General features: G+C 48.1%; 1 protein-coding gene and 1 long non-coding RNA gene across 2 annotated transcripts in view; one reads left to right on the top strand and one right to left on the bottom strand.

Moving 5' to 3' along the window:
- The first annotated feature begins 1,383 nt into the window (after nt 1-1,383).
- On the top strand, nt 1,384-24,008 carry LOC115351463. The gene is made up of 6 exons (XR_003926816.2): nt 1,384-1,703; nt 7,733-7,894; nt 10,399-10,469; nt 19,832-20,009; nt 20,710-20,805; nt 23,905-24,008. It is a non-coding gene; the product is annotated as an uncharacterized LOC115351463 (long non-coding RNA).
- Nucleotides 2,090-25,916, bottom strand: part of IGHMBP2 (immunoglobulin mu DNA binding protein 2) — a 46,545-nt gene continuing 22,718 nt past the window's right edge. The window contains exons 9-15 of the mRNA XM_030038154.2: nt 17,006-17,188; nt 11,656-11,774; nt 9,357-9,451; nt 8,849-8,972; nt 5,923-6,756; nt 5,029-5,213; nt 2,090-2,592 (exon numbers count right to left, since the gene is read on the bottom strand). Of these exons, the coding sequence (XP_029894014.2) occupies nt 2,395-2,592; nt 5,029-5,213; nt 5,923-6,756; nt 8,849-8,972; nt 9,357-9,451; nt 11,656-11,774; nt 17,006-17,188 (1,738 nt within the window). The 3' untranslated portion in view covers nt 2,090-2,394. The remainder of the gene's footprint in view (nt 2,593-5,028; nt 5,214-5,922; nt 6,757-8,848; nt 8,973-9,356; nt 9,452-11,655; nt 11,775-17,005; nt 17,189-25,916) is intronic.

Below are 25,916 nucleotides of genomic sequence, written 5' to 3'. Positions count from 1 at the left end.
CAGGGAGAAGGGAGGGGAAAAATCTGTTTGGATCCTGTCTGCTCGTGGGCACCTGGCCCAAGCAAGGACCAGCCCCTGGGTAAGGTTTGGGTTTTTTTGGGAGAGCCGATGCCCACTCTATTTTCTGGAGGGTGACAGATGGAGGGCTCTGATGGAGCTCCCCCATGGCATGGGCTGGTGGGCAGAGGATGCCCTGGAGACGCATCCCTTGCTTGCACCAGAGCCTTGGCTTTTCTCTGCCTGCAGAATGCTGGCAGAAAGCCAGGCAGGGAAATCTGGGGGTGTTTGGGGCTGTTTGCCAGAAAGCCGGTGCCATGGGGTGAGCATGGTCAGGGATGTGGTTGCTTGAATGATATGAGTGGAAAAAAAGTGTGAATGAGCCATTTATCCCCAATTAAAGATAACACTGTGGTGGTACCCTGAGCTGGCAGCATTCTTCCTTGCTGCTCATCTGTCTTCTCTGCCTGACCTTCGTTTCGGGATGAGGCTGCGACTTCTGTTGCATCTTCCCCCTCCGCAGCCCCTCATAGGCACCACTCTGGCTCTTTCCCCCATATATGCCCAACACCGCTTGCTGATGCGCAGATTTTCTTCTCCCACGCTCCGTCTCTTCCTCCTGCCCACCCTTCCCTCCAGGAGCCCCGATGTCCCATCTGCTGCCGTGCAAGCCGGTGCCATCCCTCTGCGGGCTGACGCACAGCCAGCCCCGGGCACCAAGACACGAGCCAAGGCAATGCTCGGAGCTGAGGTAGGTGCAGGCAGACTGGGTTTGCCCAGGACTGGGGCTGCAAATGGAGGTTTTTTTGAAGGATGAGGTTTACTAAAGGATGAGGAAGGGTTTTTTTGAAGGTGTTCACAGCCTGTACTAACAGGCACTGAGATTTGGGGGAAAAATTTGCTTATTAGCTACTTCATCTAGCGTTCGGGAAGAGAGACAGACATAGAAATGCTTAGCTATGTTGCAGCTCCTGCAAACTGCTGAGCCTTTGGTCAGGATGAGATGAGTGCCTTCCCCTGCTGCTGAAATCACCAGTGGGCAAGATCTGCAATGTTCACCCCCCCAAAATGATGGGGCATGCGTGGTTTGGGGCTTTTTACTGTGCCCCTCTCCAACCATTCCTCTGTGGAGGCATCTCAGCACCTTTTCCTTCATCCTGGGGCCCACATGTGCCACCCTGGGGACAAAAACTGGCTGCTTGAGCTATTCCTCAGGGGGTAGTGGACCCTGTGCGATGCATTGGTACCTGCTCGGAGCCATCAAGGAGAGCGGATGGGGCAGAAGGCTGTGGGTGGATGGAGAGGTGCTTTGCAGATAAGGATCAGCAGGTAGAAAACAACGTGGGAGATGGATTAGTTTTGGGGTGGTACAGGACCAGGGAACAGCTCTGGGAGGGATGGGCGATGCTGAACATGAGGCTCCCTCCTGCCTGGGAGGGCTGCACAAAGCTCACACAGCTGTACCCTGCCTTTGCCACTGTGGACTTTCCCAGTGGACACAGGCCTCCAAGGAGCTTTGTGGGAAGGGCAGGACAGGGAAAAGAAATGCATCTCCTCAGCAGGTCTGGGAAGGGAACGGCACACAGTGAAGAGGGAGAGACCTTGCCAGTGCTACTGGGAGAGATGGTGAGCAAAGGCAGCGGATGGCAGCTATCCCAGAGCAGTGGTCCAGGGGTTTCGGAGCAGCTTGCCGTGGTGCTGGCAAGGTTAAGGACTTGAGGTCTCTCCGTTCCCCACGCAGCCCTGGAGCAGGGTTGAGCACTGCATGGGCCACATCCTGCAGTGGGGCTGAGCCCACACCCGGCAGCCCCTTTGCATGGTGGGGAGGGGATGCAGCCCGACTCTGCCCGCTCCCAAAGGGCAAGCTGGGGCTTTGGGTCTTGCTGGCTGTTGTGTGGACACACCAGTCCACTCCAACTCCAGGCAGTGCTAGGAGGATTGCTGGACTGGGAAAACGGAGCTGGAGGCATCCATTTTCTTAGTCATCCTCCCTGGAGAAGAGGGTCACCTGGGGTTTTCAGTTCTTCTCATGTTCCTACTCAGACACTTATCTTTTTACTGTAGCAGGGAAAAATGTCACAGTGACGGCTGATTGCTTTAGGTGTTTTAATATCCATCTTTACTGGCATTCTCTAGCCTCTCTGTGTACATCCATTACTTTGTCAATAAGGATAACTGGGACAAATAAAGCTGCTCTCCTTCCTGTCTCAGCTCTGTGGTTTAGGGAGGCCCAGTGACTATTTATTCAGGCACACTGGCTCCAAACTGTCTACCACCCAAAAATGAGAGCTCCTATTTTCCTCTCGGGCTCAGCAAGGCCCTGTACCTTTAATAGCATCTTTGGCTTATGTAGTCTGACCTGTGACTCCAAGGTTGAAAAAGTAGTATTCAGATCCTTCATTTCTCCTTGTCTTTCTTTTTGCTCTTTCTCTGGCTGGTCAGTTCGCTGAGCTTCTTGTCCAGGCGCTGCTGGAGATGGGCTCTCTTGGCTGGGTCCAGGGACTTGTCTTTGGAGCCGCTCCCAGGATAGAGAACCCCTTCTCTGCTGATCCTCTGCCGTGCGTGGGCCTTGGCCTTCTCCCCGCAGCCATGAACCTGGTGGAGAGAGAACTGACACTGGCGGCAGCCGGGAAACAGGGCAGCGATTGTATACTTGAGAATAAGGAGATTTTATTTCCAGAGCCTGGAATTCCTCTTCCACCTGCTTTTCACCCACCTAAAACCACCTCCCATTTGTTTATAGCTCCTCTAACAGAAAACAAAACATAATTTTTGGCCTTCTGGAACCTGCACAGCAGGTAAGTCATCCTTTTGGACTGTTTAAGTGCCTTCTTCCAAAACTTTAAACATCTGGGGAAAACTCACACTTGTCATGTGAACAGCTGGATCTTTTACGGTTCTTGCATGAGGGCTAGAAATAAAACTGAGCTCCCGCTTATGTTCTCTGCTAATACAGTATGACTTGAGGGGAAAAAGGAGTGAAACAGGAAAGGTGACTTGGGAAATAAGAAGAGACCTTTTTAGCCATTTATCTGCTGCTTTAATGTAATTAGATCTGTCTTCTGTACTGGAATAAAAAAAGCTTCATAATGCTAATTTTGTGCGGGTAAACCTTTTCCAAAACCAGTCTGTGCTGAAGCCCAGACCATGTTTAAGATGCATTAAGCCAAGTTCAACACCATCCTGAATCATCTCCACCAAGTCTAAATTAGAGATCCTAAAAGTTTACCCCTTCTGCTTGGTCCATCCCAAAGTCACTTGATGTTTTCATGAACATAAGCTGATCTGAGGATCCCAGCCTGTTCTTCCAGTGCTGTGACAAACCTTCCTGTCCCTGTTAGCGCTACTGGAGCAGGCTGTCAATGGCTGGGAATAGCCATGCACAGCACCTGGCACACGGCTCCTAGCCAGGACTGGGATTTCTGAGCCTGCTGCCTGATCTAAACCGGCTGTAGCTAACAGACCCTCCAGACCAACTTTAAAACAGATGGTAACTCCTGCATCAGTAGGTGCTGGAGCGCAGGTTGACCATCAGTCATTGACGTCTGCTATGCTGTACTGGATGGGGATGGGTTCAGCAGCTGGGGGCTGCTAAAGGGGGAACATGAGCTCTTTCTGAACAGGGACCCTCCATATGCAGAGGCTCCAGCCCCTCTGAGATGGCTCCAGGTATGTGCTAGCCCCTCTTAGGGGATAGGAGGTCCCAGGTTATTTCACATCAAAGCCTGACAACACCTGGAAAAAGGGCTGAACTTTAAAATTCAAGAAAAACTTGTTGATATGGATTTTTATCCTTCCAATTGTTTCTCATTGGAGTCCTCATTACAATTCAGCAGGGAGAGGTGATTCTGCAGGAAATAAATTTATATCCCAATTGGATTGTGAATGACCATAAATGCAACTATTCTTTGCCATGGAAACAGATAGTACTTGACAAGGGGAAAAAAAAAATCTATGCTGAGGATTTATAGGTCAGCTCACTAAATGTTGCTAAGCTCTGGGAGGCTCCACATGGCAAAGAGCTACACCCAGGTGATGTAGGATGAGGGACGATGGGCACAGGAGGCTGCAGCTGAATGGAAAATCGTTACCTCAGTCCACGTACTCGTCACAGCCACCACCCAGCCGCCTCAGCTCTGCCCACAGGACTCAAACCCCGAGGCCAGCTTACCATGAAGCATCACGCCGCCAACCCTGGAGGCTTAAACTTACCTGCCTGCCTCTGCACCCGAACAGAAAGATGAAGCCTGACACCAGTTTAAGTTTAGTTTCCTTCCTTCCCAGATCTGAGGAGGAAAGGGCTTTCAACTAGCTATGGAAGAACAGCAAGGAAGCAGCTGTTGGTTCAGTGGCCATCACACTACCCCTCCCACAGAGGTGCAGGATGTTACAGGGCTGCTGAGATGCCTGCTTGAGAGTCCTCCACCACAAGAAAGCAGAGTAGAAGAGGCTGAGGGACTGCTGTCACTCAGGTATGGATGGGAGCTAAAGCTGAGGCTGCACAGTGTGGAGCAACTCAGCTCCAAGCCAGTAAGGCACTTAAGGAAATGCCTAATTGCTAACCAGGCATGCAGCACTGCTCTGTATGGGCTCAAGCCTTGACTTGTCCCCAGGTTGCAGAGGGAATCTGCAAAGAGCTGGGAATTGAGTATCCAGGCTCCCTCAAGTCACTGCCCTAAGCTCATGCCTCTTCATTTCTCCTCTCTGCCTTGCTTTATCTGCATGACCTGGGAGTGTAAATGCCAGAGAATGGTAAAGAAGGGAACAAAGCAAGAGGGGAAAAAAGAAAAAGCTCTCAGGAGGAGGTGTGCAGAGCCCATGTGTTAATGCCTGGCAGCCCTTTCTAACTGCAGCTCTAGCAAAAGCTCTGACAGAAAGGGTTCTGCTTTTAACTCCTTGCAAGGAAATCCTGTCTGGGAAGCTCAACAGGGAAAATTCCCATGTTAAACCCATGCTGCTTGGCACATCCTACTCCTCTCCAGCCCCCTCAGCGCTCAAAGCCCTGGGCAGGCTGCCTGGCCCCACACATACCTCTGGGATGTGATGGCTGAGGCAGTAGCGCCTATTGCAGTGAAGGCAAAGCTGTCCCAGGGTTGTAACGCTGGCTTTGCAGTGGGGGAAGCCACAGGTGTTGTCAGCTTTAATGGCAGCAGAAATCAGAGCGTCGATATCTTCTTCTGCCATGCTGTTTGCTCCGCTCTTAACTGCTGGCTTTCCTGGGGAGAAGACAGGGGAATAGCCCATGCCATTTAACCACCTGCTTAGAAATTGAGAACAAACCAGAGCAACCTGCAGCTACAGCCTGGGCTAGTGAGAAGCAGCACGGCGTCCAGGGAGTTGCCGTTTGCAGTGACTGGGATTTTTGCCCTTATGAGGTCCATCATGCCAGTAAACTCTGGCCTGTGTTCAAAGGCACTAGCAGGAGCTCAAGGCTCCCACCTGCAGCATCCTTGGGTGTCTCCTGCTGCTAAAAGGGGGCTGGGGAAGAGGAAGGGACCATGTCTGGCAGGGAGGACAGTAGCTCCTGGCTGTTTTCCCCTGCCTCTGCTTAGGAGGCAACTCCATCCTTCAGTGTGGGCCAGGTATTCCTCTTGGTCCCTCTCCCTACCTTTGGGAGCCTCCAATCTAACTCCTGAGCCTCTCTTCCTGGGAAAGGGTCCCTAATGTTTTTCTTTTGACTTAAGAAACATGCCTCCAGGCATCCAAAACCCCTCTTCCCCAGATGCTGCAGCCAAGTGATGCACGCTCCTGCCAGTTCTCACATCTCTGCAGTGAAAAGCATCAGAGAGCTTTCCAAGAGCCACATCCCATGCTCCACATGTGCAGACAAATCCCAAGGCCTGGAGGCAAAAACATGGGGATTAAATAGCATGATCCATTCAAGGAAAACCATTAATTGTTCTGGTTACGAAGAGAGTGACCTACCTTTGGCTTCCCTTTTGTCTTTTTTTCTGCTGCTGCCCTGAAGACTGGCATTGGGCTCCTGAGCCTTCCTCGCTGCCTCCTCCCGTCTGGCTTTCTCCCTCTGAACTCTCTCCAGGTGCAGGGTTTTCAGGTCCACTTTTCCTGAGCCCTCACTGCTTCCTCCTGGCTCAGCAGGGACAGGAGTTTCCCTGCTGGAATGTTGTGGCTGAGGAAGGGGGAGCTGCTTGCTGCGGGGGGTGGCTGTGGGTAGCAAAGTCTCAGCAGGCTCTTTCTTGCGAACGCTGATGTACCGGTCCCTCCCTTCGCCGGTGCTCACATGCTGCAGCCCATACTCCTCTGCCATTAGGTGAACCAGCATCCGATCGTGAGAATTGAGGGACGGGGGGAAATCCAACTGCATCTCACTGCTCTCCAGGAAGGCCACCAGCATGGCCTTGAACCCATCAGCACAGTCTTTCGTCCCTGGGCTCTCTCTCCCAGGTCTGTTTGTGTTTGGGGAGAAACTCGCTTCTGGCTTCTGACACCCTGGTTTGGTTGCTGCTGCTTTGAGTTTCTTCCCCAGAGGCGGCTGCTTTTTGGGGCCAGATGCTGCAGGAAGCTTTGCACCTTGCTGCCGCTCGCTGCAGTCCTCCTGAGTGTAGTTTTCAGGCACGAGGTTGTCGAGGTACTCAAAGGCTGTGCGTACCTCCCCATACTGGCTGAAATAATCCACCAGCCGCTTCAGAAAGGTTTGATTGCTGACGGTGCGGGTGTCGCAGATGACAGCCACATGGCGCCGGGCGCGGGTCACTGCTACGTTTATCCGCCGGTCTTCCGCAAGAAAGCCCACTTCACCTGTGAGAAAGAAACCAAGGGGTGTAGGACCGTCAGTGGGTACAGGGTTGGCTCCAGGTCTAGATTTGGCCCAAATGATTGAAGTGTTGCTTAGCTGAAGGGTGGGAGTCAGTATTTGCTGGGCTCTGGGCCCTGACACACTGTTACCTTCATCTTTCTGCCTCTGTTTCACCACCCACCAGCCAGAGCTAGGGCTTCCCACTTAGCTCCCAGGGTCGCAGGAGGATGGGTGGCACATGGAGAAGAGAAACACTTTCCTGGGTGGCCCATGACGCAAGGTCAAGCTAGGACCTGGGAGCAAATACAATACGGAGAAAGGTGGAAGAGGATCTCCTTGCAACAGAAGAGGAACTGCAGGTAAAGAAATATACCCGGTCCTATACAACCCCCTCCCCCACCTGCCCCAAACTCTTGGCAGGTTTAAAGTAATAGCCATTTAGGAAACTCTGCAAGGTTTGCTTCTGCTCTCTGACTATTTTGTCAAAAAAAAGCAGTAAGAGCTAGCAAATGCCAAGATGACTCAGTGAGGATCAGCTAGCAAGAAGTGTAGTGTGGGCGGCTTTTGAGTTTCCAGCTCCTGGGGATAAAGAGGAGGCCAGTTGGGAAGAAATTAATGTCTCTGCCCGTGTGGTGACCAGCCTGGCTCTGTTTCTGCCTTGTCTTGCTGTGGCTGAGCAGTCTAGTTTGTACTGCCTTTGAGGAACAGGGTGTGGGTGATTCCCCTCTCCGTGCTCTGCAGCTTAGAGAACAATTTCCAGCTTCTCTGATGTGGTTTTGCCTGACTGCAAGGGTAAGTCCAACTCCTCTGATCCGGCAAGAGGGTTTCCTGCTGGATAGGTAATGGCTGCAGAGGGACAGGCACTGCTGGTCAATGTCCCTGGCCTCCTCTGAACTGAGAAATGCAGCTGCAAAAAGGGTATGGATTTCTCCCAGGGGTCTCAGAGGGGGCTAACAACATCTCTTGTGCCCCATGCAGACCAGAGCTGTGCCCAGACACCATGAGAAGCTGCCTCGTGCCCCCAGGAAAGCAAGTGATTCCTGCACTGCGTCTGAGCTTTGGCTGCTCGCTGTGCATGGGAAGGGGCCGGGGGATGCATGCCTTCATGGAGGACACCAGCTCCCACTGAGCAAAGGCGAGGTGAGTCACTCATGAATAAGGACTATTCTTAGTCCTGTCCCCCACCTCCATTCTCCCCACAACACTGCTTTTCTTGCTCTAGGCTTTCTTAAAAAAAAAAAAAAAGCCTCCTTCCATCCATCCTTTCCCCTTTTTTTTCTTTCTAGACATCAGCACTCCCAGCACATACACAGTGTTTAATCTTCAGCAGCATTAGCAGCAAAGGTAGTGCAGCAAGGGATGTGTCTCACTGTGGGTTTGAAAAGGGCAGTAGTTCACACACGGGAGAGAGGTGGTTTACAGAGCGGTCCCACTCATGCCCTCCGCTCAAGCTGGCTGCCACAAAACCCTTCAGCATGGGTTCACCAAAGGAGCCTCACAACTCCAGGGCAGCAGCTTTTTTCCAGCTATTAACTTTTGCTGCAGCTGCTGATAGGAAAGAACTCAATTTTCCGCTCTAGATTTTGCTCCCAAAAGAAGCATTTTCTGTGCATGACTTATAATGCCAGCTCCTGTTTGCTTTCTTCAGGGAAGTGACCCAAAACAGGCTCCAAATCCAAGAAATAAGCCCCCTAAATTTTCACCTTTTGCAGGAAGTGCTTGGCGTTCCAGTAAATGTGGTGCTAATGTGACTTGTGCCATTCTTAGGACCCCAGTTCAAATAATTTCTGAGACCTCAATAGCCAGGAAACCTTCAAACTAAGCAGTCCTAGCTTCCTTTTTACCTGCTGCCTAGCATGGGTGCCTTCCTCTGCAACTCTGACAGCAAATATATTTGTTCATTAAAAAAAGAAAGAAAAGGCTGAAAAGGAAGGTTCTTGACAGTAAATTCATTCAGAGCAAAGTGCTAGAGACCGTCAGAACTGCAATTAAACCACAGCACTTGGCAACACGATGAGCAACCTTGGAGCAATCACGCAGTTCCCATTTCTTTCCCGTTCCCCATGGAGTAACTCTCCAGCAGCAAACTCTTACCTTTCCTGTTGGATCTCACAAACGACAGGATCACTGCCTCTTTCTCTCTCCCTTGGAAACCATCAACTGATTTAATTTCTAGTTCTGGGTACCTGTGGCAAAGGTGCTCTCTTAGCATGTCCACCTAAAAAACACACAAAAGATGTCTTTTAAAGAAAAGTGCAAGGTGAAAAGGATTAAAATGGCACTGTTTTGGTAAAGTCCCTTCCCCTCAAACACACAAGGATGAGCACTCACATCTCCCGAAGGTCAAGCACTGACTCCTGAGGCTAGGAGTGGAAAATACCTGTCTGACACCTCTTCCCTCCATGGCCTCAAGCTGTTTAAATGTGGTGAAGTTGGCCACAAATGCTGATTATACAATTTGGCTCTGCTGAATTCCACCTTCGTTTCTCTGAGGACGTTTTGGTATCACTCCTGAAGATGTCGAGGTTTGAATCCACCTCTGTGCATTTGCTCTGCGTGCATGCAGAAAGAGAGGGGAGATGCCAGGAGAGGGTCATCTTACCTGGAGGTTGTAGGGGGCTACAACAGCGATGTCTTTTGCCTTCACACCAGCTTCCACCAAGGCTTGGATGTGCAAACTGGCCAGCTGCACCTCCCCTAGGGCAGAAAGCAGAAGGGGCGGTGAAGGGAAAAGGCTGGCAGGTAGAGGCCGAAGCCACTAGCTTGGACATGCCATGACTTGGAGAAATTTGCCCAACTCCCCTTAAACAGCAAGCAAAGGCTAAGGAAAGTCCTGCCTGCAGTCCAGTGTTGCATGGGGGTAATGATTCCCAACTTGGCTTGCTTGGCTAGATGTTGATGTGCTATGTAACCTTGTTCCTAGGACTGCACTGTGCTTGCTTCTTGCCTTTCCAAGTCACCAGCTCACTTAAACTTAAGAAGAGCTTTCTTAACAGCACTTGGCTTTCTCTGGCCTTCCCATATTAATCTGAGAGATCAATGATAATGCAGGCAATGGATTATTCTCCCTCTGAAGTGAGACCCTAGGCCTCACTAAAAATTCTCTGTGCTGCAACTGAAAAAACTCCACCCTTCCTTTTAATTCTGCTTTTTCAAATTCCTGCATTTCTAAACCCCCATGACCAAATAAACAAGCTTCATGCTCAGGTCCATGTGCTCAGACCTTCCAGAGACTGCAAGCAGCCTGCCATAAAAAACTGGCTCTTCAGGATGGTGGCTGGTTCAGAGAGATCTAATGAGGGCAAGTTAAATACAAATGTGAACTATTTCACTGGTTTATTGGCTGGACTGACTTTACTCTCTGTTTTGCAGCAAAACACAGGTATAAGAATCAAGAATGTTGCTCCAAAAGGCTGCCTCCCAAATTTTGGGAGACATGCATTTAATCCCCTGCTCAAAATCCCTGAGTTATGGTAGACAAGTCTTTTTGGGTCTCCATTTGGGGACAAGAGTCTTTCTCTGTTCAGCAGGCCCATGGGGACTGGCATATGGAAGAATGAGAGGCACTTAAATGCTGGTAGGTCTTCAAACAAGAGAAGGCAAAATATATTTAAACTGGTAAAAACTGTCCTTGTATTTTACAGTCCATTTTCTCTGTCTTGCAGAGAGAGACTTGAAGCCTCAGAAATCTGTTGCTGGCATGAGATCTGCACTGGTGAGTAGAGAAGAAAACAAGTGAAACCCTGAAGCAGGCAGCCATGTTGCCAAATAAGCTCTTTGGCCATGTGAGAGCAAATGGCTAGAAAAGCCTGTGGTTTGGCCATCAGGAAAAGTGCATTGGGAAAAGTGCAGGCAGCAGCCAGGCAGGCAGGGGTGGCCATGGGTGAGGTGGCAGGGCACAGGCACCGCACACAGAGATTGGTCCCCTCCAGGCACCGCAGAGCCTATCTAGGCAGTGAATTTACAATCCAGGGGAAGATGTTGCCCTGAAAGAAGAGTCTTACCTTCCCCAAAACCAAGGCTCACTGTGCCCTCCTAGCAATCCTTTTGCTAATAGCCTTCTGGGCTAAAAGCTCTCCCTAATGCTTTTAGGAGAGCTATCTCCATAACAAGGTTGGGATATGTGGATTGTCAGATGAATCACCAGATTTTGGACAGCCCATGTGCAACACCTCCTGGCAAAGGCCCTCTGTGAGCCTCTTAAGAGCTAGCTAGCAGGCGTGGAGACGCCAGACTAAATCTAGAGAAGCATGAGTAGTAGCATCCCTGAACAGCAAATCACAACCACCTGCCCTGCTGTGTGAGGACACAAAGGTGGTAGCATCATCATTTTCAAAGTTCTCCTGCTTTATCAGAATAGCTACGGAGCCTGACTTTACACTCAATCTTCATAATGAAACCCATTTTTTAAGTCAAAAACCAGCAACAAACTCAATGTCTTAAGAAAATTCATGAAGAGCAATATAGGACTTCATGAAAGGAGCAGAGGACTGGGAGGCAATTCTGAGCTACATCTACAGCCTTGCACTCTGCCTGATACTATTTGCCCTACCAACTTGTGTAAAGCATCTGTTGCAGGGATCCTCCACCCTGTCCTAGTCCACAGCATGCTCTCTGCAAGGGAAAAAGGTAGCCAGCATGGCCACCCACAAGCTGCACACTGTCATCATGGCCCTGTGGCCACTCCGTTCTGGCTCAGAGTCCTTGAGCTTGAGGATTTACAGAGGAAATGATCTCTCAAATAAGCAAGGCTCCCTGAGGACCCCACCTTCCCCCCGCTACCTGCTCTGGAGGGGGACATTTCTGGAACGTGGCTCAGCTGGTGCAGTGGCCAAGCCCATGGGAGGCTGAGGACCTCAGACAATCAATTCTGACCAACAAAATTTTCCGAACGATGGTACCTGGATTCCCCTTAGACTGTTCATCTTCCACTTCCAGCTCAAACAGGCCACAGCCAGCAGTGTCTATAAGCAATAAGGGAATTGTGGTCTCTTCTGTAGAGGTGACGCCCGGCAGGTCCCTGCACAAGGTATTTGGGAAAGGGCCAGTTAACAACGCTGAAATTATGCCAGAGGGATGATCAGTTATGTTGTTGCTTACTCCTCCCAACAACACTGTAAGGACAGAGGGAAAACATAGCTACATATTGCTTCTAAGGGACAAGGCAACAGACCAACAGTGGTATCCTGTGGGGTGAAAATGCAGGAAAATTGGCTCTGGAGGTGGTGAAGAATGACAGAAACTCAGAACTGAGGTTCCCCCCTTTCTGTTCTACCAAGCTCTGGTCCCCTTTGCATCTGCAGTGATGCTACTGAAGAGCATGTCATGTGCAATAACTAAGCAGGGCCCTTTAGCTCTGGTGGGGTCCTCCGGCTTTCAGCTCCAGGCTCCCTGGGTTCAGTGCCACATGGCAGCCACAACCAACGGCACAGCAAGTCCCAAGAGGCCCAGGGGAGTCTGGCAACGCCAGAAAGCCATATCTGAAAAGCTATTATTGCTCTGCACCATGGGATTGCTGCTTAAATGCTCTCCCAAAATGCAAATGAAGAGCTGAGGGCCCCGGAGAGTCTCACAGAGGCCAGCCAGCAGTGCTGAGAGCTTTCCCACTGGCTATGCTACACAGACCAGTTATTGCAATGCAAGGGTACAGTGTGTGGGTGTTAGTGTCTCGCTTAAATGGTCTCGAACAGGAAAGATATGCAGACCTAGGGAGATGTGGCAGCTCCTTTCTGTTTTTTACAGTGTAGAGAGGGAGAAGGAGTGCCTGAAGTATTGCCAGAGATTTGACAGCAGTGCTGTCGGGCAAGAGAAGAAAGTGCAGCACAAGGAACCACAGAGGACTTGGGGTTTCACATCATTTCTAGATCTAAAGCTGCTGCATTAAAAAAAAAAATTAATAAACCATATTTTAATACCCAAGGAAGTTGCTAGCTGAAGTCACAGCCTAGAAAGAGGACAGACAATGGAGAGCAGGAACAGAAAGCCTGGAGATGGCAGGAGAGCTCTGAAACAACGATATGTTACTGTATATCACGTACAAATCACAGAGAGCTCTGACTCTGGAGACTCTGCAAATAAACAAGGCAGATGGCAAGCCATCAAAAAGGAAAATTACCTCCAAATGACAGGCAGGGAAGTGAGGGTAAAGGCAGTTTCCAGTTCAAGACAAGCCCCCAGCTGCAGCCTCTCCTTCCCAGGACTCCCAGCACTGCATGTCTGTTCCTCTGCATTTGTATGCCACCAACTACCCTCGCTTCCCATGGACTCCGGACATTACTCACTCCATTGACAACAAAAGTCTCCTCCCTTGACTGAAACTCGTTTTTCTCCTGTCTGAATCTATTGCTGTTGTAATGCACAGCTGGGAAGGTACAGAGATCACTGCAGCTATGACAGGGGGCCAAAGCCCCTGCAAAAGAGCCCAGGATGCACCTTACCCAGTCCTACAGAAAACCAGAGCCCAAAGGAAGAGCTCTTTCCCTGGCTTTGGGGATTGGCTGTCTCAGCCCAGCAATTGGATTCAGAGGCACAAGGTACCTTCCCCATTTCTAAGGACCGCTGGGAGCAGCAACAAAATTTACTTTCCACGATGTCTGGAACAGGGCCGCTTCCAGTTCCCCATTAGAGTGTTTCCTCCCCTGTGGTGGGCACAACGGGTTTCTCTCCCTCTCTTTGTAACATCAAAACTAACAGGCTTCCCATCTCCTTTATACTTGCCCTGCTTACTGTCCTACTACTGTCCACGTCTGTGCAGACAAAAGACTTTGAGCAAAAGCCAAGTTCTCTATGTAGATAATCCTGATTCTTTGCCTACTAGCAGTGGCCACAGAAAGCCCTTGCAGCACCTCTCGGTGCCAGGAAAAATCTCGACCCTGGGAATGTCGCTTCAGAGGAGTAATTATCTACATAAATCTTTCAGATGACAGGAGAATTCATGCTCTTCCAAGGCAGTGAGATTACAGCAGAACTGGCTGTTACCTTGGAGAAAAGCTGTTCAGTGCTTTCCTATCCCTTCAGGATGAAGGGGAAAGGCACTTCTCCCACCTGCAAACTAGCCCAAGCTGCAGAGATGGACTTTTGTTCCTGGGGAGATTCTTGGTCTGTGATGATAAACCAGGTTGACCCTGCAGCCAGAGACTGGATTCAGGCTCAACACACTACCCTAGGACATCCAGGCACCCTGTGCTTCGTCTGCGAGGAAGTGATCCCAGCTGGGTGAGTTGCACATTGTAACCGAGGGGCATTCTGTCTTCTGAGCATCTTCCAGGTGTCTCACTACTGTGGGGGTTCCCCCATATTCCCCATCAGCGAGGGAGTGTTAGCCCAAAAAAAAGTGCTAAGGAGGTGTAAGTGCACTTACACCTGACACTGTACTTAGATAAAAACTGACAGCAGAAACAGCTGGTGATTTTCAAACCATTTTCTCACAGACTGAGTCACAAATTTTAAATGTGAAAAATACTGCTTGCAGCCTCCCTGACTTAATTCTGGAGATGTGTGGGGGTTTCTGATGTGCTTTGTCACCCATTTCAGAAGGAAGGGAGATTTGGGAAGAAGGTTTTGCTCCCTTGGAAATACTCTGCCCCTGAAAAGATAACGCAGGAAACCAAAGTATCCTTTTTTGAGATAAGATAGTGGCGCAGAAATCTGTAACAGATCACAGACGAAGCATTCCCAAGTGCCTCCGATGTCAAAGCAAAAGTTGGTAAGAAAATATGAAGTCGTCTGGAGCAGAGCTGCACTTCTTTTTCCAAAGATCAATCTTTGTGCTTCAGGTAAAGGAGATGAGACTTGCATCAACAATGCTGTTCAGGGAAAGGTTGTGGTGGGAGTGCAGCCTTACTATCAGACATTGGGGATTATACCCTGAAGAGTCATTCTGAATGAAAGCCCACGGGTATCAGGCTTTACAAGTTCAGCTGGACCAAAAACTCCCTGCCGCAATTTGTAGCACAAGGTGGTTGCACCTGGACCTCATCCCAGCCGTATGTCTCAAGACTGGGACACGCTTCTTCAAGCTTCCCCTCTCAAAATGGCACCACAGTCATTGTAAATTCAAGGCTAGAATACAATTGTATGGGCTGGCTTTGTCAATACCAGAGGTGTGGTGAGAGCTACAGTCTGGATCACTCCAGTCAGATCTTTCTTCAAAGGAAGAGCTCAAAGTGCTTCCAGCAGTGATGGAGATCCCCCTCCTCGGACTGTGCTTTGGGACTCTTCAGGTTCCTCGCTTATCACCCCAGAGCCCTTAGGAAGGACGTAACAAAAAGCTACAGACCCAGAACTTGTCAAATCCTGCTGCTGCAATTGCAGCTGCAGCCCAGGCTTTGGCTGCTTTCTGGTATGAGCAGGTAACTCCTGTTGGCACTCACCAGCCTTCCACTTCCCTAGGATGCTTCTGCTTATAAGAAAGCTTTTCCTAGAACTATCAGAGGCTAAAACTTATTTCTTGCTCAGGTAAGGGATTAAGCAAATCATCTGGCCTAAGCCAACAAAACACATGAGATGCTCACAAGTATCATGAAGGAATTTTTGCTAGCAACCTAAACATGAGAAGATCATGGTCCAATATCAAGGCCCTGCATTACCTGGTCTTCTAGAGAAACTTTACATGGTCCAGTGCCTGAACTGAGGATTGCTGTATTCATGCGACATGTCAGCAGGGCTGTAGACTGGCAGGTTTGATTATGAGTTTAGAAACCACAAACTTTCTGCAGAAAAAGGCCTTGAGCAGGGGACTAAGCTGCACTGCGGACTGGAAAGAAAAATATTCACTCCATCAGCTATAAAAATAACCAGATCATCAGAGTAACAAAGTTGCCTAACTTCAGCTTTTCAATTGTTTCCTATATTAACGGTTTCAAGCCATTTTGCCTGGGGTTCTTCGCTAGTTGCTATTTTTAATTTCCAAAGTTAAATGGAAAAACAAGCACAGCAAGGAACACAAACAATCAAGAAGAGCGTTTTGTACAGCACAGGTCCTGGAATTAGATCTGTATGGCTAAAACATTGCTGAATGAGTCCCATCCAGCTCAGCTGAGCTCCTCCTGGCACCGATGAACCAGCGTTGCCTACTCTTACCTGCAGATCCCACCACACTCACCCATAAAATTATGTATGTATACACAAATATATATAAACCAAGATAGAAGTCAGCATAGCTTCACTGATGTAAGTTGAACTGAAGCCTCGATAGCCCTGAAGCTTTAATACAGAGCATGCTGACACAAGCAGAAATCCTCACGCTGACTGCAGTGGATGTAGACGAGGGTGCCAGGGCTTTCTCAAACACAAAGCTTGCTCTTCCCATCCAGGTAGTATTCACACTGGTCACAAGTAAGATTATTTTGAAACAAGTAAGATAAAATGGCCTCTCCAGCTATCTCTGTCCAAAACTGGATCTATTATGAATTGAAGAGATTCTAGGGGAATATCAATGTTTCTGACTCCTAAATATTTGCATTTAAAAAAAATTATTGCTAAAAATACAATAGCTTTATGCAGACAAGCATTGTGATATTTTATGCTTCTCCGAGTCCAACAGAGGGAATTAATGTTTTCCCATCCACCTCCCCGAACTGCACTGACTGCAATTTTAAAAAGCACCAATTATTGACAGTCACAGTGTGTGTTGGCAAACAACTCCCTGTCCCAGGACGCAATAGAAATGAAATGCTAGTCACTTCCTTTAAATTACCAAAGAAAGGGAAAAACGCTGCAGACAAGGAATGGATTGGATGCCATCAGACCTGCCTCAGGTGCTGTCCTGGCAGTAAAACTATCCAAGCCAGAAAGGGAACCTTGCTTTCTGATCTTTGTGATGTCAATGTTGGGACCAATGATGGGACACACACACTGGCCCTCATAATCACATGGACATGTGGAAACACAATAAAAGACTCATGTCTGGTTCTACCCTCAATGAGAGCTTGAGATAGAGAAACACTGCTTGGGGTATGCCCACTGCAAATCAGGCCTTCACATATTCTCACCAGGTGCAAGGGGATCTATCTTTGTTGCTCATCATACCAAAGGAGGAAACAGAAGTTAACTCTGCATGACTTCTTGTTACATTAGAAAAAAGACAACTCCCCCAGTTAATGTTTCCTTGATGAAATAAAGGATGAAACAGAAATGCTATCACAGGGCCAGGAGGAATGGAAAACTCCATCACAGGGAAGGGACAAACCCTGCTTGAAGTGGAATGAAAAGGACATCTCTGCTCATACCAGTGAAGAGCAAGTCACTTACTTGAGCAAATGCTGGGCTACTGATGGGTGAGCAGTGAGCCGGCCGCTGTACATCTCCGAGGAAGCCCACTGCATGATGGTCTGGTGCATTCGGTACTGCATCGTCAGCATCTTCACTATCTTCTCCCCATACCTCTCGATGAGACGCTCCATCAAGCTGAGTGAAAGGCCCTTGGCAGCAGCCCTACGTGGGAAAAGCAAGTCAGAAGTGGATATCTGTTCTGAAGTGATGATCTGAGGTACGGCTGTAACCCTCTTTGGACTAAAGACTCAATCAGCATCTCACTACAGATGCAGCACCATCAGTGCTGCAGCTGGAATTGAATGCAGTGTTGATCAGTGCTAATGGTGTTAAGTTGCAATGCTGTCAGAGCACCTGCAATACCTACGCTGGACCCTTCTGAGCACCCCCGTGTAGCTCTGCTGGGATGGTGTTATCTCCCTGGCCTTCCCACTGTTTCACTTCGGTACTGACAGGTGGTAGAAAGGGAGCAGGAGAAGGCTGCAGGGTCCCAAGTGTTATATTTCAGCGTAGGCTCCCCAACAGGGTGAATACCCTCAGGGATAGACTTCTGCCTTGCATGGAGATCAGATCAGCTTGAACACATCAGGGTGGAGAGATGCCTGCTTTCCCTTTCCCATCGGGAAATGCCTAGGGGTGTTGCCATTGTAATGCAAGAGATGCAAACGGTATCGGCTATCCCTGCCTGCAGCAGTCACTTCTCACACCCAGATCTGCTCATTGTGGTTGGAATAAGATGAGCGAGGATGCCCAAGATCTCTACTTGGGGAAACAGCTCCGGAACTAAAACCTCTTAACTTGTAAGCTCATCCCGTCAACATCCTTAGTCACAGTGCTCATAACAAGCTCTAATTACTGCATCTGTCAGTGTAACATTACACTCACGTTACTGCAAGCTCAGCAACGGCATTAGAACCACCTAATGCATTAGTATCAGAGCTCAACCCCAAATCTTGAAGCGCTTGATGTCAACAGAGCCAGACCTTGCTAATGCTTCATCAAGACACTTGCCGCTCAAGCATTCTCATTACTCCTTGGCCACTCATCCCAGACTAACGCACTAATGCATTTCAGCGCTTATTGCTTTATTATCCATTAAGAAAACCAACACTCCATCACTTCTGGCAAAGGTCCCGTGCTTATATCTGTGACACAAATTAATAAAGCTCCTAATGAAATAAGCCTTTCAGGAGCCTAATTGCTTTCTCTTTGCCGTACAGAAAGGGTTTGTTAGAAGCATGGCTTAACGGTACTGTCTGAGGAAGAAGAACAAGAATCGTTGTACTTTGATTTTGTGTTTTGAGCATTTCAGAGCATAAAGAATTTTCTCATACTGTGTGTCCAGCGCCTTGTACAATACTGTGGTTCATGGTGAGGGGTTCTGGTTGCTACCAGAACACAATGAACAAGCACAAAGATGATGAAATGATGATAGAGAACAGCTCGGGAAAATTATTTCCGTCAAGGCTAAGGGGCACAGCACGCATCCAATTACTGCCGTGGGAAGCATTACATTACTACAAGGCACTACAGCGAGTGTCTTGTTTGCTGTACTGGCCAGCCCTGTCATGATAACAACAGGGCACTTGGTAAATATAACAAGAGACTGCAAATTCATTAAAACTGCAGAAGAGAAAATTGAGGGTAGATCTTTCCGAGAAGTTGAGTCTCATTAGCCCTCCTTCTTGCTAAATCACAGAATGCAGCACATGGGGAAAAAAACGGGTCATAAACTCTGAATGGACACAACTGCAGGACATCGGAGACAGTGCTGCTTTTTCAAAGGCTGTTGTAACGTTAACAAGCGTTGAACAACACATACAGGCGCAGAAGCCAGGAGGAGGGTTGGCAGGTTTGCAACAAGGACATTGTGCTTTATGGAACAGAGGTTTCCAGCTGTGCTGTGCATTTTGCTGCTGATCATGAACTGCACTGAGTTTGGCCATGAAGCCTTTACAGCTTCCCAGCCGCAGCGTTGCTACTGGTATGGCACAGATATACTTACAGAGGTCTTTATGGTCCCAGCTGAGAGCATGGCAGAAAAGCAAGGGGTGGGTGAAACAGCAGTCTGTCAGAGGTGGGCTGCGTTTTCAGGGGGGGAAGGGCATTAGGTGGGTTGAGGGGAAAGAGCAGGATGTGGGGCTGGGGAGCTCGTTCCTGTTATCAGGAATTGGCTTTTCTCCTTCCAGGCTCACAACTGAATGAGAAGGCACTGACAGCCTGATCCTGCCAGCTCTGCTCTGCCGCACAGGGTGTGCTAAAAGGCAGCCTTAATCTCCTGGGCAAGGAAGAAAGGAAGCAGTTTTAACAGGGAGAGCTGTCTGCACTCAGGCACAAGCACCTACCTGAAATAGCCGTTCCCTTAGGAACAGTCCTTCCTCCAGTGTGACCAAGGAATCTGGAGATTCAAAGCCCACCTCTCACTCGGTCTTTGCCTAGAGCGTGACCACTATCACCAGGGTAAAAATGCTTCTGGTTCCTTCCACCAGCCATCTCCTCCTGACAAGCTAATGAAAAAGTAGGTCACGTTGAGTCACCCGTAGGTGATCTGGCTCTCAGGGCCCAGAGGCCACCATGAGGCTTTAACTGCCCTGACCAGCCTCAGCTGGGACCCACACCCTCTGCCCATGGGCCCCATTTAAGCTCAGCACTGACCGTTCAGTCCCTGCCTGAGTTATGTCCTAGCTCTGCCTCCTAAAGGGAGAGATCTACAGACCTTGGATCTATGCTGCAGGTCACTTTGATCCAGTCTTTAGCTGTATCTTCTAGGTGGGTCCTGGACCCACATCATGGCTTTGTTTCTAGCCCACCTCCTGATGGGACCCCCTGGATGGACCCCGGACCTGATTCATAGCTTGCTGGAGCTGTTGATGAAGCCCATTACCAGCCCTTGGCTCTGTCCACTGTCCTCAGACCCCATGGGACTGTGTCCTGTTGATGATGATGCCGCTCCTGGCCTTTGCTGCTGCCAGACACTTGCTGTGTAAGTCCTATCAGGCAATGTAACTGAGAAGTGAGGGATACCATAGTAAGGTGCTCTCAAAGCCTTAAAGGGATGCAGCAGGCTTAGCAGCCTTACCAACCAAAGGTACCTCCCATTTGCTTTTGTCCTTTACTCCCCTCCCTTGACTCACAAATTCTTGCAAAACTAAGAGCAAGCCTAAAACTGTTTTTCATGCAGAATTGGCAAGAAAACCCTGGTGTTTTTTAACAACACATATTCTCAAGTGTTTCTTGTAATGATATACAATAAAGCATGGGGGAGGCATTAAACCTCACAGCAAGCCTTAGAAATAGTGCTCTTCTATACACTAACAGCACAGTTTCCACTGGAGGGATCTACATGAGGTTATACACTGAATTAATAATGAGGATATTAAACTGCTTGCAAATACTTCACCTGTTAATAAATTTCCTATTATTTTACTGCTCAATTAATTCCTACAATGGTTGATTTCTATGCCAGCAAAATCATAAGGGCACTGAGCAAAAGTTTTTTTAAGTATCAATTGCTTTAGAGAAATTAAATTGGGATAGGAGGTTGGACAGACAGAATCACGCATCTGATGCTCAGGAGTATCTACTCCTCTTTAAAGTACCTAAAGTAAAGCTAAAATTACCGACATAAGCCCACAGCAGCCATTATTTGCTGCTAACCTGGTTTCACCTTGCTTCACATGCAGGAAAAGGCTGTACTTTGTTTGAGTGCGCCTTCCTGGGGTGGGGGGTACCAGGATAGATCCTGATGAGGGAGGATGAAGCCCTGCTGCTCTTCACAGGTAAGGCTTCCTCCTCCAGCTCTTAGAAGAAATGCTACATGTTAACAGTGATAGCTGTAGCCAAGTGGAACCAAGTATTTCAAAGGCTATTGTGCCCACTGTGGTGTGAAATATCCTTTATGGGCTGGGTGTGAGGAGTCAGCCTGCCATGTAGATGTCAAGAATAATCATTACTAGGGGGAACAAATGGGAAGTGTTTCCCATGGAGGGATGGAGCTGTGCACTCAGTCATGTTATATCTTTTCTTATTCATCCTCTGGATAGCTGGTCTCCTCCCTAAGAGACAGAAGGAGACATTGGTGTGACTCTGATTTCTGCTGTACACCACCAAATTCAGACAGCAAAGTCTGGAGAAGGATGTCACTGTGTTTTCCTACCTCAAGAACTCTGCATTAAGGTCTTGATGGCAGAAAGGCTGAGGCTGTTGTGGACATGCAAAGTATTAGCTATCGTTTGCTTTGTGCCCTAGGCTTTTCTATCCTGGTGTAGGTTTAAGAGGTTTCACAAATAAGTAAAGTAGTACTAAGTGAGGCTGTGCAGAACTCCCCCTTTCTCTGGATATTGTGGATTTTTTTTAGTCCTTGCAAATATGATGGAGGAGGGTAGCTTGTTCTTTCCAGCTGTGGAGGCTACCAAAGAAAACCAAGGCCTGACACTTGCTCTTCAGTGGCAAGGTGAAAGCAAATCCATTTGGACCTGATATGCAAATCGGCAAACTACTGAGCATGGAGGACTAGCACGTGGATTTGGGATGGTGGAGACATCCAGACTTACTGCTAACAAACAAGACGGCAAAATATTCCGGTGCTTGTCTAAGAAACTAGTTGAGAGCAAGAGGTCTGATAAGTATCTGCAGATATCTGAAGAGTGTAAAAACAAATTAATAAATCAAAGCCCTGACGTAGAGACAAATTAATTAGGATGTCAGAAAAGGAGGGAATGAGGACTAAAATGAAAACAAGGAAAACAAATGTTCCTGTCAGACAGCAGAAAGTGTCCTGGCATTGAGATGCGCCCTGGGACCCGGCCAAAACCCAGCAGGAGGCTTGAAGCTGATGTCCGTGAACTTTGGAGCAGGCTGCCGAGAGGGGAACAGCAGGGGACTGGCATTTGCCATCGCTTGGAGGTCTTTCAGAAGAAACACATCCAGCATGGACAAGATGTAGGTGAATGTACTGTAAGGTATGTGTGGGGATGCCCTCTGCATCCTGACATAACTCCAGGTATGTCAAAAAGCAAGCAAGAGGAGCACCCTTCAGACTCTCCACCAAAAATCCCTTAGCCTCAAGTGGAAAAAAACCTGATGATAATAACTGATAAATACTGAATCCATGGAGGATGAAGCAGATAACAAGAAAGTAGGTATACCCGACAGGGCCCAGCTCCCTGAGCTGAGCACAACCTGTGTGGAAGCCCAGCTGTCTGATCGCACTTGCATTATGGCTCCTACAAAGTATCAAAATATTCCTGTTTAACAGAGCCTTCCTGCTTAACCAGGATTGACTTCACATACCACGGTAACAGATGATCCTTCTGTCAGCCCAGATTCATCCAGGCTGACTTTAGACCCTTCACTGAGGCCCCCAAAATAGGAGTCCACCCACTTCAGGTCTGCTGTCAGCAGTGGAGGAGAAGGGGAAGGCAGGCGGAAGCGTTTTGAGTCCTCTGCATGAATCATCCCTGGAAATAGCTTATCGTTTTCCATTAACCAAAGAGGAGATGGTAGGTGATTCGGTGCCTTAATTAGATCTCTGGAAGTACCTAACAAGATGGAGTTAGAGGGAATCTGCCTTTGTGTTGCATTTTGCAGCCTGCTGGGACTGTGAAAAGTGCAAAGTGGTGCTCTCCAGCGTCTGCTTTATTTGCATCGTGCAGGGGCATGGGGCTGTAAAGAAGAAAGCTGTGTTACGTGCCTCGTTCGATACAGCAAATGCTTTTACTTGGGCAGCAATTAAAAACACGGCCAGAGTTCAGATCTGTAAGAAACAGAGCTAATAATTTTTAAGGGCGTTTATCTGAAAAGTAATTGGATTTCTCAAATAAGTTGTTCTAATTGATCAAAATTTGTTAGCTTTTGCATTTAATTAGGAGGCTATTGAGCCAAACTGTCAGCTGCTCCAGCTGGACCTCACTGCACATCTTTTCCATCACAGCCTGGCTGAGGGGTTTCACTAGACAACAACAGAACTTGAAAGAAACTCTTCTTTCAGCATTAGGCAGTTTTGCTTTCTACCAGGATAACACCTGTCATTCCAGGTATTTTCTACAGGACAAATACTCTGCATTGTGCTATTTAAATGCTTTGCAGATTCAAATGATCTGTTCAAGAGTGCTCTGCTCTACAGGGAGTTGAGGGACATGTTGGTAATCTGGAAAGAGGAGAGGGAACTTTTGCTATTCTGAAACAGAGGCTAGGACTAGCGGGTAGACTCCAGATCAGTGCCTGCCTGATGAGCACCCACTCTAATTTCTGTATGTACGGTCAATACCTGCTAGTATACCCATCTGCAGTTAATACCTGTGGGGCTACTACCAAGAGCTCCCACTGAGATGAAAGGTAAAGCCATAAATAGCACAAAAAGCTTTATTCTCCACTTGTTTTCCTGCATTCTCAGTCCTCCAACAGTCAGCCACCTGAGCAATGGGCAAAGCTTGAAAAAACCCAGTTTTGAATAATTTTACTTAACAAGATGTCAGTCTTTAGAAGTGAGGGGAAAGACAGGAAAGATGGACTCACAGACAAACACCAGGCTGGGGTTCAAGTCATCTTGCTCAGTCCTAGAAGCCACCACAGGTTTCCTGTATGATGTGGGATGAAATGGGGAGAGTAATTCTTCTTCCGCCTCACACTTGTTCATTCAGATCATAACAGGGACCATCTCCCATTATATACACCATGCCTAACACAATAGGATATTAGCTGGAGTTTTCCAGTGCTAAACTAACATACTTCAGTAATAAATATAGAAAGCAGGGTTTTCTCTGTTTCCCTCCTGTGTGGCTTCTCTTGTAGCCACTACTCTGGTTAAGTTCATATGATGGCTTTCCCCTGAGTGCAGGAACAAACTCAGGTCTTGGCTTTTTTATCTGTTTTTACAGAGCTGAAGATCTCCCCAACTTTCACACTTTGACGGATTTGCTTCACATTTGCTAATAGGTTTCAAGAGTTACTTGGGGAACTGAGAGAAGACCGGCTGGCACAGGCAGCAGCATCATAGCAGCTTTGCCTTTTAGGCTAAAACGGGGAGACCTGCCTGGAGAGTGGCAGCATTTGAGAGCACAACCCATAATTCTTCCAAGTAAGCTGAAGTCAGCTTGGCTTTTTGCACTTTATCTTCCAAAAGACAACTGTCTGCGAGGCTGAGCTCTGGTGACTGGTGTCTGACCAGCACCTGGGTCATGGACCTGCTGATGCCTTGAGCAATAATTTTGTTTAATGTAGCAAGTTTTTTGGATCATAATTTAACTGGTAAGCCAGGCCGAGATATAAATCTGTTAACACTATTGATTCAGACGCACATTCTCTCTGCTCTATTTTATTTTACATCTATTGAACTTTAGGAAGGGCACAGAGTGACACGGTGTTTAAACATCCCTAAGGTTTCTTGTCCAAAAGGGATTACCCCACAAGAGATGGAAGCTGACCTAAAAACTGACTTCCCTGCACAGTGGAAACTTTCCACTGCAAAGACAAATGAACTCAAAACTGAGGGAGAGAAAAGCACAACTCCTTGAGCAGGACCAGGAGGAGATCCAGATCTGCAGCAGATGGGTCCTACCAGTGAGGAGCTTTTTGCTGTTGACGCCACGATGCAGCACCTGTAAAGGCTTCTGGCATCAGCCATCATGACAGAGCAGAAGAAAGCAGCTGGCAGGTAGTATAAAGTTTCTGGAGTGCTTCTAAAGAAAATCTGCTTCATTTCAAAGAGGGGCCAAAACTGACATCAGTTGAGCATTAGACCCATTCACCCATAGTAATGGAGTTGGTATTTCTACTATGTTTTGCCCTTAATCTGACAGTCTTGGGAAGAATAAGTCTCTAGGCTCTGTTCCTGGGGCTGGGCAGCCCTGTCTGCCTCACTAGCACATAGTTGCTGTCTTGGGACCACAGTGACTGTTTGGTGAGCATTTTCATCCACCTAAAGCTTCCGATCTTGTAAATCAGCATTGCTGTGGCAGGAGCCTGAGATATGAACAAGTGTAATTCCACAACCAGAAGCATAAGCAGAGGAAGAGCATCCAACTCCCTCTTCTCTGTTTATTCATAATTTGGAACAACTTACTGGCACAAGCAGAAAGAGGGGTGAAAATCTCAAACCAGTGCCACTGCTCAGAATGGCAGTCGAGATTAATCGTGCTGGCCAAGGACAGCACAAAGACTGGGGCGTTACGCAGCTACAATACAGTTTCTCTGGTGGAGAAGATGAGCCTTATACATTACTTAAAGAATGATAACCCTGAAATTAGAAGGAACAAACTGCTAACTTCTTGCTAGTAACCAGTTACTTACTCCAAAAAGTACCTTGCACATCAGGCAAGGAGCTCTTCTCTATTTGGAATAGTTTTGTTATCTGACTCCAGATTAAACCAATTCCTTACTAAAGTAAGCAAGTGAGGCTCTAGCCCCCAACTAGCCTCTGACTGCTTCTTCCCACCCTAGGCTAACAGTATCTGTTGGCTCTGCACAGATTACAGCCTCTCTCCAGCTCCCCAGCCTTGGCTAGCCACTTGGCTTCTGCGTGGACGTAAAATTATTTATTCCCAATTTACAGATGGGGAAAACCTAGGCACAGAGACACAGCCTGCAAACTCACAGTAAATAAACAGCAAGACAAGAAGGGTAGGGGGTTCTGGGTAGGCTTTTTGCAGTTCACCAGCCTAGACACCATCACCAGACAGTGGAGGAGTGTGTTTATCACCTGCCAAGACCTACAAAACAACAAGCATTTGTGCATCTGATAATGGTAAAATGAGAAGATGATACAGTGCCTTAACATTATTTGCACCATCTCTTAGCCACCTGCTGGGAGCCGCTGCCTTCCCTGGATTTTTCATTTCCCTTGTTCAAAATTCAAGGAAGATTATAGATATGTATCTTGCTCATTATTTTT

Source organism: Aquila chrysaetos, chromosome 16 (assembly GCF_900496995.4).
Source record: "Aquila chrysaetos chrysaetos chromosome 16, bAquChr1.4, whole genome shotgun sequence".
NCBI classification, from domain to species: domain Eukaryota; kingdom Metazoa; phylum Chordata; class Aves; order Accipitriformes; family Accipitridae; genus Aquila; species Aquila chrysaetos.
This window is presented reverse-complemented; position numbering and strand designations above follow the sequence as displayed.